Below are 15,226 nucleotides of genomic sequence, written 5' to 3'. Positions count from 1 at the left end.
GTAGCACTTTCATTAAGGTACACTGGACTCTCTTGAAAATAACCCAGGTCCCTTGTTGATAAGTTGTGTTTTACATTCCTTTTTTGCAACTATAAATTTTTATTTGACGTAACAGATATTTTACACTAATTTCTGGTGGCCTCCTACCATGGTAGCCCTCCTGCCATCTAGCTGACGACATAGCTATCATACTCCTCCTCTTAGTTTCAGAGAAGGAAGAACACTCACTTTTTTCTGACTCAAAGATGAGATAAACTCTATATCCTTCTTCGACATTTCAACACAAGTACTGTGGAAGCATTTTTTTCATTCCTTACAGTTAATTTTAGGTTAGCTCTTGAAATAAATTTTTGACTTTTAAAAACTCTCTGCCATTTTATTTAAATATTTTTCAATTTTTCCTTTATATGAATTTAATTTAACTGTACTTATTACTAAATTAGTATTAATCAGTTTATGCATGAAAAACAAATTATTTGTAAAAAATAAATATATTGTACTAGAGTAATTACAAGAATAATTAATTTGAATAAATGTTTTATCTTCCCTAAATAGAAAATAAATTTCATTAAATAAATATTGTCTGATCTTCTGATAAGAGACTAACACTCACTTTGAATTCTGATGTGAATTGGGAATATAATGAAATCTTATTTATTCAATATAATGTGTATTCAGCCCACTTGCTACAATTTAAAACCTGACAAATCTATTAATTTGAGATCGCACAATACAATTTTGATAACAATGCTGTAAACAGTTTATTATCAATAGATAATACTGCATATAACTTAAAATAATCTATATGTAAGTTCTAATATATAATATATATATATATATATTATAACTATTATATATTATATTATATATAATATATATGTAAGTTATATGTAAATCTTATAATTTAAATATTTTGTTTTTCTTAAAAAAAGTAAAATTAGTTTATAAGTAGTAGATTTATTAACAGCAAAAAAAAAAAAAAAATCTGTATGAAACTTAGTTGACATAATTTGACATTGCATGTCAAAGTGTGGCATATTTAATTTTATATTAAATCTAAATAGTCAAACTTTGATCAGAAAGATCATATTGTTTTTCAGCTGTATTTTTGCTTCTTTGTTTCTTCAATAACACAAGATTGTCAGAAATTGAATAGCCTTTTAGCTATTCAAGATGTAGACTTATAATCTTATCTATCATAATCTAACACATGCATATTTCTGAAAAGGCCATAAACTTAATAACTTATTAGTCATAACATAAATATTAAATTCCATATAATCTATTACTAAATAGTTTAATGCATAATAGACATTTTTATAGCTGTGGAACTTTAGCTCAAATGCAGACTAGAGAGTTATATATATATATCTGCATCTGTCAATCCTATCTAAAAACTGCTAGGGCTGTTAGCAACCCAATAAAAGAGTTATTCTCAAATAGGCATTAATATGCTCATGAATAATAAATTTCTTACAGCAAAGAAATTAGTAGCATGAAGGATTTGCATTTTTAAGTGAATGGAATATACTATTGTACACTGCACACCAAGTAGGCCAAAACACCTAACAACATTCAGACCTACTAAAGAAATCTTCAGTGTCATCACCAAAGTAATTGGATATCTAAATATTACTGGGAGTACAGTAAATCATAATCTGAAATAATGGTGACTCTTGTATCTCAGATGCTTTACATTTATTACAAATACAGGCATTATAATATTCCAATGTTGTTTTAATAGACAGTATGAATAAAAAATTAATTTCTCCTTTTCTACAATGAATTGTACATTATATACTTCCTCTCCCCAAACCTTTAGTCCTTTAAATGACTATATTAAGAGGCTGGGATAATGTGTTTGCTTTGGGCTTTTGATTTTAACCCTGAATCTTGGCTGGGTCTCTATTTTCTCTGCTAGATCCTAATTCTTTATTGCGTTTTTTAATTATTTTTCTGCATCTTCTTATTGAAGGTTTTTTCTGCTCTAATTTTACTCACTTGCTTTTAAAAAAATTGTATATCAATAAACATCATGATCATTCTCTTAAAATTAAATCAGAGTTAAAAGACCCTGATTTAATTTAATTTCATGAGTGTAGCATCAACATGGGACACTGTTTTGTTTTATTAACTTTTCTTTTTTAATATATTTATTGACTTATTTTTATTGAAACAGATTGTTGAAAATAATGCAGTAATAGCTGAATTACAAAGTGCTATGATGGGTAAAGACTTTAATAGAAATACCACAGAATGTCAGCAAAGTACATCACAGAATTTATGTTGTGGAAAATCAAAGGTTTGTTACGTTTGTTTCTTTTTTCCTAATTTTGAGTAACATCAACTTCTGTGATAATTAACCCTTGACTATCAGTCATATATGGTTACTCCAGAATGAAGATGCATCTTGAATTGTTTAACCTAAACATAATGCAATCATTATTGTTAATTCTACCAGTAAATATCCTGTAGAAGTTGTTGATTAAAATATTACCTTTAGAAGAGGACTCAATTGTTAAATAACTAGGATTTAAATTAAGACTAGAAAATAAACTAATGAATTAGAATTAAATTAATTACACTAGAACAAGATTTAAATAATTGTTCTATCAAATACTTTGTGTTTATATCCAATATATAACATGAGAAATTTGAAAAAATAAAAATACTTTAAAACTTTATATAATATTTACCATTTCATAAAGTACTTGAAACATTCCTTATTTTTTATCAGATTTAAAAAAATGTTATGCACTATTTGAAAACTTGACCCTACTTTCCAATATTGCAGCTACCTTAAGTTCTTTCTGTGGTAATCCCCACTTTTTATTGAACTTACAGTTAGAAGATACCATTTGAAGGGCTTAGATGATAAGGGGTACAAATGCCAAAAACCACTTTCTTGAAAAGTGGGTAATTGAAAAATTTAATTCCAAATAAAAACAGCAAGAGTAAAAATTATGTAATATTTACACACAAAGGTTTTTAAAACAAGATAATAAAACTATGTTTAGATAACTCATATTTTGTCTTTCACCAGTCATTTTTTAATAAGGAGTCACACTTGTACTCCTTTTCCTGCAAATGAAAAAGGAACTGCAATAATGCTAATAAGTTAAGGAAAATCAATTATTGTATTTTTACTATAAATAAGTAAATTAAGTCAGATCTCAAACAACATCACTTGTCTCTTGCATTGCTGTGATTTTGAGTCAGTGCCAAAAATATTGCAATCATTAGAAAATCTTCCTACTGTGTTGGACTTCATGTTATACTTTACGGATGGCATGTCTTCATTGAATGCTCTTTTGTACAACAGCATCTATTGTTCATACTTTTGTTCTGCAAACATTGCTGTTTTGCATCCGAACTGAACAACAGACTGATAATGAAGTCTTCCTCTTTCATACGTGTCATCAGGAATTTTATATTACTTTTTGCAATAATCTGTGCCCAGTGTTCTGGAAGGAACACCACCTCTTCATTTATTCTTTCTTGTAGTGAAATCACAGTACAAACATTATAAGAAAGCACTGGTAGGAGGAACTTGTGGTCTGCAGTTGTTAAATTAGTATTGCTAACAACATATATCCAGAATTTCATTACAAATTGGTTTCTTATTTTGGCCCCCACAGTTATCATTGAAAGCTGTAAGGTGTGCAATTGTAAACTGTACTCACCGGATTGGCGTAGTGATGATCTCATCATTGCATTGGCTGATTTCGAAGTTGAGAGTTCTAAAGTTCAAATTCTAGTAAAAGGCAGCTACTGTTATTTGGATTTGCATACTAAATCATGGATACTGGTGTTCTTTGGTGGTTGGGGTTCAATTAACCATACATAGCAGAAATGGTCAAACTGAGACTGTACAAGATTATACTTCATTTACATTCATACATATCATCTTCATTCAACCTCTGAAGTAATACATTACGGTGGTTCTGGAGGCTAAAAAAAAAAAAAACGATAGGTGTGTAACTGTGGGGGGCAATGAATAATATATTTCAATAAACAAGACATGATTTCCTCATAACCTCTTGCAGCTTGACCCTCATCCCATAAAAACACACATACATTTCTTCTAGCAAGGTTGTATACACATAATTGTATATGCCTGGAATAAATATACTTTAGAGAATGTTAAAACCAGTATTGGCAATATTTTTGAAGGTCAAAACATATTGTAATATGGGTAGAATCAGTTTTACATTGTTCTTTATCCTATACCATGGCAGATTTGGCATTCTTTGCTTTATGCAGAAGGATCTGTTTTTCCTTAATAGCAACATATTTTGAATCAGATGATCCATATTTGATAGTGTTTTGTAGTGTGTTACATGTGTTATAATTTTCACTGTAAGGTTTGTGAAAATTGTGATTGTAGCTTGTGTTAAAACCATGTCTATAGAAAGATATATTCCCAGGCTCCTGGCCTCTTTGCCTCATTCTTGGCAAAATTCCTGATGCAAATCATAAAGTTTTGTAAGGGTTAGGTCACTATTCAGATATTTTCTGTTTGGGACTTGTAGCTTGAAATAGTGGCTACTACTCATATAGAATGGTAACAGTGAAATATGTTCCTTAACAAAATTTTGTTTGCAGGGCATTTTCTATTTTTCTGGAATTTGCAGGAGTTTAGTGGCCTCATTTTTCTAGAGGTGAAATACCAGTTTCTTATTTTTTTTTCTCAGTTTTAACATTAGTGATAACCTTATTTGTGATATCCAGGGTTTTTAAAAAAAATTCTTGACGTACCAGTGTTTCTGCTAGGTAATACTTACAGCTAACAGATTTACCATGAATCGCATTTTCCTTTTTCTTGCTTGAGTCATCCAAAACAATTGCAGAATTTAAATGATTGTAATTCAGGATGATTATAATCTCCAGTTGCTGAGACTCCAATACACATCAAAAAGTATTCTACGTTCTTCCTCACTCAAGTTTTAAGTTTTCTAGCCTTATGTGTTTTACCTTTTCGATTTGTGTTTGCTATGCCAGTGTTTCATACACTTAATGCCTTATTTTTTTTCCAAAGATGCATTCTTGCAGTTTTTCTTCCTGGTTGTTCAGGTTTCTTTGAAGGTGATACCTCTGCAACATTTTGTTCCTCCATTCCATGTAAATGTTATTTACATTTTTGTAAATAACATTTATTAAACAGAAAAGAGAATGCTGTTGCTAAATAAAACAACCTCAACACAATTTTGATAGAAATGTCAGGGATTTAAACACACAGTATAGTAATAAAAAAAAGACTTTATTTATAGATATTGTTATCAAATAATAGGCTTACCTTTATGAGAAAAAGGCTTGCTGGAAATATCTTCATCTGTATTAGGATTGTAGGTTACGTCTTCATTGGTATTGGCTGTAAAATTTGTAAAGCACTGTTGGGCCTAGCCTGCAAACATGAAGAATACAATGAAAAAAATAAGAATATAATGTATAATTTATGTCAAACACAAGGCTTTCTCCTGTGTCTGATATGGTTATGTTTCTGACAGTGTCTAAAGTTCTAATTAAGTAACAGTAACTAATAATATAATAACAGTTAAATTGATTATTAAAATATAAACCTTATCATAATAAATAATAATACTAAAGAAAACAGCTTGAAATTAGTAAACAATAATAACAGCAGCAAGCACATAAATTGAACAAATCAGCTGTAGCTTTATGGACAAGGGGTGTGAGTGACTTGTATTCCTTGTACTCTCATCAGAACATTTGATTCAAGAAGTGTTTTTTTTCAATTTGCCTCTAGATATCAGCACTGGATAGAGATAGGTCTCTTATCCGCAACATTTTTAATGCTATTGGCTATTCATTTCTACATACAACTTAATTTACCAGAAAAAGTAATTTTATACCTTATCCTCTAAGCTATTCATTTGTTATTTCTTTAAGAATGTATCAATTTTGGGTCTACAGCCACTTTTGTGACATTTCATAAAATTGGTCATTTACTTGATTTTTGGAGGATGCTTAAAATTGCATTTAAAGTTTGTATTAAAAATATTATTTTTAATGAATAAGACATAGATAAACCTTTGCAGTTAGTTGTAGACATGTGAAAATTATTCTGTTTTACTACTAGAGTTAATGTTAAAACAGCCTTATTGAAGTACATCAAGCCTAAAATTTCAATGTAGTTCTTTAAAAGTAATGAATATGTCGCATTTTGGTACAATCAGGAACAGCTGCTGCAATAACTGCATCATTGAGATCCTTAAGCAATTGTACATCATGCATTTAACTTTATTTGCACTGGTATTTATAAAATTTCTAGCTTTTTTATTCATTAATATCTTGAAGAAATAATCTATTATAATAATACTATTGGGATTTATAATAATACTTTTTAAATATTGCGTTCTTTTACACTATTTCTATATTAAAATATTTTTTTATAAATTAATATTTTGTTTGTTTGCCTGTGTACAATAAATAAGTTTACAAATAGTAAAAAATTTGGTATATTAGTAGTTTATTTTATAAATCAGAAGTGTACATTTGTACATTGATAGCAGATATGTACAAAAAATGTTAATTGATAATCAGACACCTCTAAAAACAATTAGGTCTTTCGATAAGAAAAAAACAATACCAAAAGAGAGTAATTACGAAGAAATTGAGATTGGTAATCTGGCATACTTTTCATGCTTACCCTTGCATCATCCATCAGCAAATAAAATAGTTCCATTTATCACAATTGATATGACTTTGTGATAAATATGTTGTACAAACTTAATTACCATCAAGACAGCTTCCCTGTATGAGGTCTGTTCAGAAAATAACCGACAATTTTTTTTTTACGTGCCAATGGAGATATTTAGTGACGTGCATTTGGCAGCATTGTGTTGTGCATAATCTCCTCTGTAACCACATGTTCTTGGATTGTTGATATTTTGTTTATTGTTTTCGTGTTATTGTTATTTGAGTGCTACGTGTTTAAGTGATAAAAGTGATTTTTGTAATATGCAATTTTCAGGAGTAATGCTAAAACATAAAATTTTGCTTGAAACTAGGGAAAACTTTCACAGAATCTTTCTACTTTTTTTTTTTTAAAACTATATGGAAATGATTCTCTGGGTCATATGCAATGTTACAAACGGTTTTCACGATTTAAAAGTGGCCATCAGTCAGGTGAAGATGACCCTTGACCAATAAGGCCTTCAACTTCAACTGATGACACCCACATTCAAAAAATCAATGATCTGGTGTATGCAAATCACTGTCAGAAAACTTGCAGAAACGATTAGTATCTCAATTGGATCATGCCCATGCATTGAGTTGCTGCAAAGTTTGTTCCTTGTTTGATGACTGAACAGCAGAAAGAACATTGTTCTTGTTCAAGAAGTTTGTTGGCAACTTCTTGGACAAGCCAGTGACAATGAAACATTCATTCAAAGTATCATAACGAGAGACAAAAGCTGGGTTTACGGCTATGACATTGAGAAGAGAAAAAAGTTCAATCATAACAATGGATTGGCAAAGGATCTCCACACCCCAAGAAAGCACGTCAGTCTCGATCCAGTGTCAAAGTGATGGTCTCTGTTTTTCGATTTTAACAGAATTGTGTATTTTGAATTCTTGCCTCAAGGTGAATATGCACAGTAAACTGTGCATATTGTCAAGACGTTTTACAGCGGTTACATGAAAAATCCGTAAAAAGAGACCAGAGTTGTGGAGGGACAACTCATGGTTTCTTCACCATGACAATTCGTCTGCACACTCAGCTTTGTCAATTCATCAGTTTTGTGCCAAAAATCAGATGATGTCCTCCCTCAGCCTCACTACTTGCCAGGTACGGCTCCTTGTGATTTTTTCTTATTTAAAATCAGTGTTGAAAGGATGCCATTTTTAGACTATTGATGACATTAAAGCAAATTCATCATTGACTTTATAGGCCACTTCAAATGAAGCTACCCAGGACTGCTTCGTGAGGTGGAAACACTGCTCAAAAAAGTGTTTGAATAGGGGAGGGGAGTATTTGCAGTAGGGCTTGTATTTATATTGATTGCAGACTTTAAGAATCAAAGATAGTTTCACTGAAGATTTTCTTCTTTATCTTTGGAAATAAAACTGGTTTCTTCAGCAAAAATATCTTTTAAAATTTTCCTTTTTTATTTTGCATATACTTCTGATCTCTTCTACCTTCTGGTTTTCAAAAATGGCAATTTTAGTGCAAATTGGAGTAAAAGAAGAATTAAAAATGTTTTCCAAAAATCAAATCAGTTAATTTAGACATAGTCTGGAATGAAGTGGAGAGAGAAAGGAAACTTAGTTCTAATGCTAACACATTGATGAAGTACATACAGATGTCAATGAAAAATATATAAAATCAAATTTAAAAAGAAATTTATAACCAGCAAATCAAAACTGGATAAGAAGGACTTGAAATGTGTTCTATTTGCAAAATAAGAGAACCCAGTTTTAATATTTAAGTTGGCCACCAAATTGGAAAATGGGACAGTTTTTCCAGAAGTTTCTTTTTCTTTTAGAGAAATATACAGCTAATCAATAAATAAATAATTTATGTACTATTACAACATAATTTGTGTACCACCACAGTATTCTAACTGTTCTTTTTTTTGTTTAACCTCTGGGACCACCATTAGGTATTGCTCAGAGGATAAGATGAATGATTTGTAGCATGTGTGAAATGTCATGCCATGCCTGACTGGGATTCGAACCCGGGACCTCTGGATGAAAAGCCAAGATACTACCATTATTGAACCATTATTGAATTGGTGTTTAAAATCATTACCCACTTAGTAATTGATGCTGGAGGATGAATGCTCATATTGTGCCAAAGATGTAGTTAAATTTATTTGTACTTATATAAATTTGTTTCAATACTGTTTTTTAGGGTTCATTTAATTGAACCATCAGAAATTGTCACCCTGTTAACAGACAGTAATGCTTTCCCTCACTGCAGTTAATTTTATTAATAGCCTTTGGCAGTATAATCTTAAAAAGCTCCTGTCACTGTTTTAAAGTTAAGGTTTTTAATTTGAAAAGCTTTTTAAGATTTAGAAATCTAAAAGTCTGATGGATTTTTATTATATTCTTAGTGCAAAAACTTATACACAATACAATTTTCAAGATATATTTTCCATGTAATGAATTTCATTATTTTTTTAATAGAAGTAGCTGTTGCAGAAAGTTTTCATAAATAATCTGGCAATTATATTTATGGTGTACCATTTTTAAATTATACAGTTTTAACTATTTTAAGATTGATTTTCTGTTATTATTATTACAATCTTTTTTCATAGGAATTAGAAGAAAAGTTAAGGATTTGTGCCTGCCAATTGTTTCAGGCAGAAGAAAAGTGTAAGACACTAGTAGTTGATTTAGATATTGCCTGGAATGAAGTGGACCGGGAAAAAAAGCTTGGTCAGGTTTACTGCCAACGCATAGATGAACTGCGTTCTGATATCAGTGAAAAAACTTTAGAGGTTACATTTTTAACCACATTTGTTTATATTATATTTTATGTTATCTCTGTTGCTTAGTATCTAATTCAACTATTTCACTATTTTTATGCATTATATAATAACACAAATTGGAAACTGCTTTTTCAACAAAAGATTAGAAAGATATAATTTCTTACATGAAAACATCAGATTTTGATTTACATCCTAAGAAAGCCTTAAAAAAGTAGAGTAACTCTAGAACTGCACATGTAAGAACTACAACCATATTTCAGGAATTATGTCTATCATTTACAATCGCTGACAATTTTTTCTGACTTATTGGTTTATATAAAAAAATAAAAAAAAACATATAGAACTTAGCAAATTTCATCCTTACAGCAGAATAAAATAAGTCTGTTAAAATTATTTAATTATCACATCCCAATTCTATTCTGTTATTTCCATTTAGCACTTTCACAGAAATTTTTACTTTTTAAAAACTGATATTTTTATGTAAAAGTAATTTTAAATGATATTAAAACTATAATGATACAAATATAATTATTGTTTCTCAATCTTATGACTTAGGATTGAGATACCTGATTAAGTATAATATTCAAGAGTAAGTAGTTACTATAAACTATAGATACAGTTTATAAAAGTTTAAATTATGTTTTAAAATTATTTTCATAAAGAAAACCCATTCTAAAGGACAAGTGCTTAATAGATATGGTAGAAAAAAAGAAGTAAGAAATAATAATTAATTTCAAAAGATAAAAACAGTTGCACCATAAATGTTGAATTAAATTACATTAAGAATTTCTTTTGCTTCTGGGGGAGATATGATACGAAATTCAGAAAAATATTTCAGATGTATATTGAGAGCATCATTATCAAAAATAATTTTAAAGAATTGTTTTAAACTACAAATGCATTCATTTTCCTGCATTATATCACTTGTATTAGTTTACAGAGTTATCTAAGAACTTTACAGATTTAAGGAAGAAATTATCTACTTGCAATTCTTGATTTTCTGGAATTTTTTCTAGATCAAGAACTCAAAAGACAAAAACTTAAAAAGGCAAATGGGTAACTTATATGATTTTTTGAGTAGAAGTTGAACTAAGCGATTCTGATGATTATTGTAAAATATTATATTGTCATGTGTGGTTCATGGCTTGATCAGGATATTGAGAGGTTGACAATTTAGAATGTTTATATAATTAGATTGATTTAAAATATGCATAATAACAACCAAATAATTTAATAATAATAATGACAACAATGGTGATAAATGCAATAATGATAATAATAATAGGGGACAATAATAAAACAATTTATGAACGCAAATATTAATATAATAATTAAACCACAATAATAATCAGGATAATAGTAGTAAGCAATAATAATATTGCATGTCAATAATAACAAATCAAACAATTAATACATAACATAATCAAAACAGTAAATATGACATAAAAACAGAGCATAATCAACAAAGTATAACAATCATATTACACTGGTCATAGTGTCAATAGTAAATAATAAATACAGATTACACGTAAGACAGAGTTTAAAATAAATAATCGTTTGGAATTTATTACAGATAGATAAATACAAAACTAGAATTCAGACCCATTAACAAAAGAAACCACTAGTCAACCCTTTTTAACCACTAGTCTTATATTAACAAACAGATGTATAAAGTTCACTTGCAAATACCTTTGTTGTCTACTCTAACAGTTTATGAATGAGGTTTATTACATTATTTCTTTCACTTATAGTTTTACTGTAATTCACAGATAGTATTTCTTGTTTACTGGAATTACTCATGGCATCATCTTACTTGTATTGAACTGGATTCAAGCCATTCCTCACTGGACTGACGGCTCGCACTCTCATCTTGCAGAACAGAACTCCTCGCAGGACTGCCCTTGCGAGACTGATGCCATAATGTGTCACAGACTGGTTCTAACAGAACTCTCTTTTAGCTGGTCTACTCTGACTATTTATACTTCTAGCCTCTTTACCTATTGGACCGGATCCAAGTCGAAGCGTGAGAAGAGTTGATTGTGGCTTTTGTTCCCATGAATTCCAAACCTGGTCTCTTCTCACCGTACAGCATTTTTTTCATTGTGTGTTAGCAGGCAGTATAACAAAAGATGATTGTAAAACAGAACTATTCTTTACAAAAAGGGTTCTCCTTTTTGTCCCTTTCTGGATTCTCCAATTATTATACTTTATATGATTTTAATGATAATTGATAGGAATCTGTTACTCAGGCCCACTATACCAGTCTTATTATAATATATATTGAGTTGATATTGAGCTAAGCTCATTTTTAACTCAGGTTATACATGTTAGTAAGACTTCTCTTACCATTTTTCTGATTTGTATATTTTATCCATTTTAATATTGTAAAATGCATTTACAATAAAGATACATATAACCTTTTTTTTTGTGTATGTACATATGCATGCGATGTATAGAGACATTAGTATTTACTTGATATATTTTTTTTAAATGTTTTGCAATAATTATTTTGCAACTTTATTTCTTTTACATTATGTTAAACTTAAATTAAGCATTTTAAGTATATTTACCTTGAGGAACTGGTAACTTTATTGACACTTTTTCATTTTTTAATTTGACTTTGTAGGCAAACCATTGGGAAAACCAATATCATGATCTGAGAAAAAAACTTCTGGATTCACAAACAATTAGATCTGATCAGATTAATGAAATTGACAAACTTAAAAGTAAAATTTCCCATCTGAACTCTCAGGTATGTTTCTTCATAGTTTTCTTATATTAGTAAACATCTTACTGCTACAAAATTAGTGTTAAAAAGTTGTGTAAATAATTTAAGCAAAACTTTTGAGATTATTAATTTCCTATACTTAGTAGATACACAACAATTTGATTATGATGCTAAAAATTTATATTACAATTAAAGTTAACAATTCTATTAATACTATACAATTTACAAACATAACAGCTGCAGATATAATAAAAGTGTTACTAAAAAATTAACTGTCTTATATTTGAGGAGATTTCTATGTATTACCATAATAATTCTATTGTGCTTAGGCATTCTTAGTTTGATCATAGTGTGCATAACATCTCTCATGATTTTTTATGTCTTATTATGAACAGCTCATAATTTGTACAAACTTGTTTCTGTATAGTAACCTTTTAGTTAAAATTGATTGATTCTGATTTTGAATATAAGCTTAAAAAAATTATATAAAAATCATTAGAGAGATGTCATTATCAATGAGAAGTATCAACAAAAAAGTAATAATAAATCATAAAACCCAAAAATAAAACTTAAGTTTGATTAAAAGAATTCTATACTATTTAAAAGATAATGTTATGCTAAATGAAGGATTTAATTAAATAAGATATGTAGTAACTAAACAATTTTAATATGGAGAACATAAATAAATAAATAAATAAATGTCAATTTAACATAATACTTAGAAATTAATAGAAAGTAGTAGCAAGGAATTTAAATACCTTAAGTTAAGAAAATTAAAATATAAAACTTAATAAACTATAAAAAAGATATATTTTATGAACAAGCAAAATCTGAATATGATGATAAGCTTAAGAAAATAATATATTTACACTATTAAGATTTACATTAAAGAAATATATATTCAAATTATGGTATTAATTGCAATATAATAGTAGATTCATATAATAGATATATATGGATAGATAGATATTATATAATAGATTCATTATCTAAGAGATTGTAATAGTAGCAGAGTGGTTCATTTATATCAATTATATGATGTAATTTTGCTTTTCTGCTGGTCTTTAATTGAAAAATAACATTAAAAAACTTAATACACGAGGGTGGTTCAGAAAGTAACTTACGTTTGTGCCTAGCATGGAGATGGCTGGGTATAGAGCTGCTATCTTGGCATCAAAATGTTTCTATACTCAGAGCGCATCAAGCTGTTGTAGTGTATGGACTGTGATTTTTCTACTTTGTTTATTGTGAATAATTGAAATGTGCGCTTCAGTAGAAAATCCTGTGAGTCATAAGGTGCATTCAGTGGTTAGGTTTTTACTGGCAAAAAACCTCAAACAAATTGAAATTCATCGGCAACTTTGTAGGTCTAAGGAGATGGAATAATAGGGAAGGTGGAGTGAAGCAGTGGAGCATTCAGTTTAAAAATGGTCGCACCAGTGTTCATAATGAAAACCACAGTGGTTGGCCTAACCTTGACTGATGAACTGATGATGAAAATCAACGATAAAATTCATGAAAATTGCCGCATTACAATTACGGAACTCATGCTTCAATTCGCTTAAATTTCACAAAGTTTACTGCATGAAATTGTGTCAGGGAAGCTTGGTTGTCACAAGTTTTGTGCCAGATGGGTGCCAAAAATCTAAGGCGGCAGATTTCTACAGAGAAGGAATTGAAAAGCTTGTGTATCGTTATGATAAATGCCTCAGTTTAAATTGTAACTATGTAGAAAAATAGTTTGATTGTCCCTTTCAAATGTATATAATAAAATTTATTTTTTTTATTTCAAAACGTAAGTTTTACTTTATAGACAACTTTGAGTTCATATACGATTTATTCAGAGTTCGGATATAGGATTGTGGATACTAGTGTTCTTTGGTGGCTGGGTTTCAACTAACTACACATCTCAGGAATGGTTGAATGAGATTGTTCAAAACTATACTTCATTTACACTCATGCATATCATCCTCATTCGTCCTCTGAAGTAATACCTGAATGGTAATTCCTGGAGGCTAAACAGGAAAAAGAAAGATGAGAAAGCCTTTGTATATGATGGATAAGGTAATATCAAAAATAAAAAGCAATACTTTTTAAAAACAACTATTTTAAAATTATTCTTATCTTAACTGCAAGCCATTACAGTACTGGTATAAAATAATTAAAAGTAAATTATTACATGATTACATGTTTTTATCCACTTCATGGTACCTGCTGAATGACTGGCTGGTTTCATTGTAACATTTTTGTACTTTAATAAAAATTTTAGTTGCATTATTAGGCAGTGATTGTGACATCCACTAGTCAAGTGGATACACAAATTACAGTCAGTAACCAACTTTCTACATAATAATTTTTGATAACTTAATGCAGTATTTTTATCTTTAATTATAAGTTGTATTTCAGTGTGTTAAATATGCTTTAAGTTTCAGAGTGTAAAATGTATTTCAGTGTTAAATATTTGTTTGCATCTATTATACTTTACACCACCAAAAAGGTTTAACTTACTGCCATGTAATCTGTTTTGGTGGTAGTTTGTTATATTAATCTTTTGGATAATTGTAGTTGGCTTTTTGAAGTTTATCAACTTAAGGATTTTTTCTTTTTTTGCTTAACATAATAGTAATAGTTTTGAACATTTATTACAGCAGTGGAAGTTACGTAAAGAAAAAAAAATTATTCAAATGATGAAAAATATATTGTCATTTGAGTTATTTTATACTATGTTTTTTGTCATTTAAGACAAAGTACTTAACTCAGGTTTGAATTTTGCTTAAATCTTATCGGTTTAACAAATCACTTTTCAACAGTTTCTGTTGTTTTTCTTTAGATTAGTAAATAAGTAATGTAAATATTGTAGGGAAGGACACTTAATTTTAGACTTTTTTTTAAAAGCCAATCCTAACTGCTCAATAAAAGAATTCAAGATAACTTAAAAAATAATACATTCTACAAGAATATAATAAAATATAAAATTGTCTGGTTTCTTCTACCATTAACTTCTGTACCAGATGTAATACCTTAGTAATGAAATTCACCA

The 15,226-nt window shown here is 29.1% G+C and overlaps 1 protein-coding gene across 1 annotated transcript in view; it reads left to right on the top strand.

Annotated features, from left to right (window-relative positions):
- Positions 1-15,226, top strand: part of LOC142318788 (uncharacterized) — a 324,097-nt gene that overhangs the window by 243,518 nt on the left and 65,353 nt on the right. The window contains exons 42-44 of the mRNA XM_075355258.1: positions 2,180-2,302; positions 9,285-9,467; positions 12,085-12,210. Coding sequence (XP_075211373.1) covers positions 2,180-2,302; positions 9,285-9,467; positions 12,085-12,210 — 432 coding nt within the window. The remainder of the gene's footprint in view (positions 1-2,179; positions 2,303-9,284; positions 9,468-12,084; positions 12,211-15,226) is intronic.

This window comes from Lycorma delicatula, chromosome 2 (assembly GCF_047948215.1).
Source record: "Lycorma delicatula isolate Av1 chromosome 2, ASM4794821v1, whole genome shotgun sequence".
Lineage (NCBI taxonomy): Eukaryota > Metazoa > Arthropoda > Insecta > Hemiptera > Fulgoridae > Lycorma > Lycorma delicatula.
This window is presented reverse-complemented; position numbering and strand designations above follow the sequence as displayed.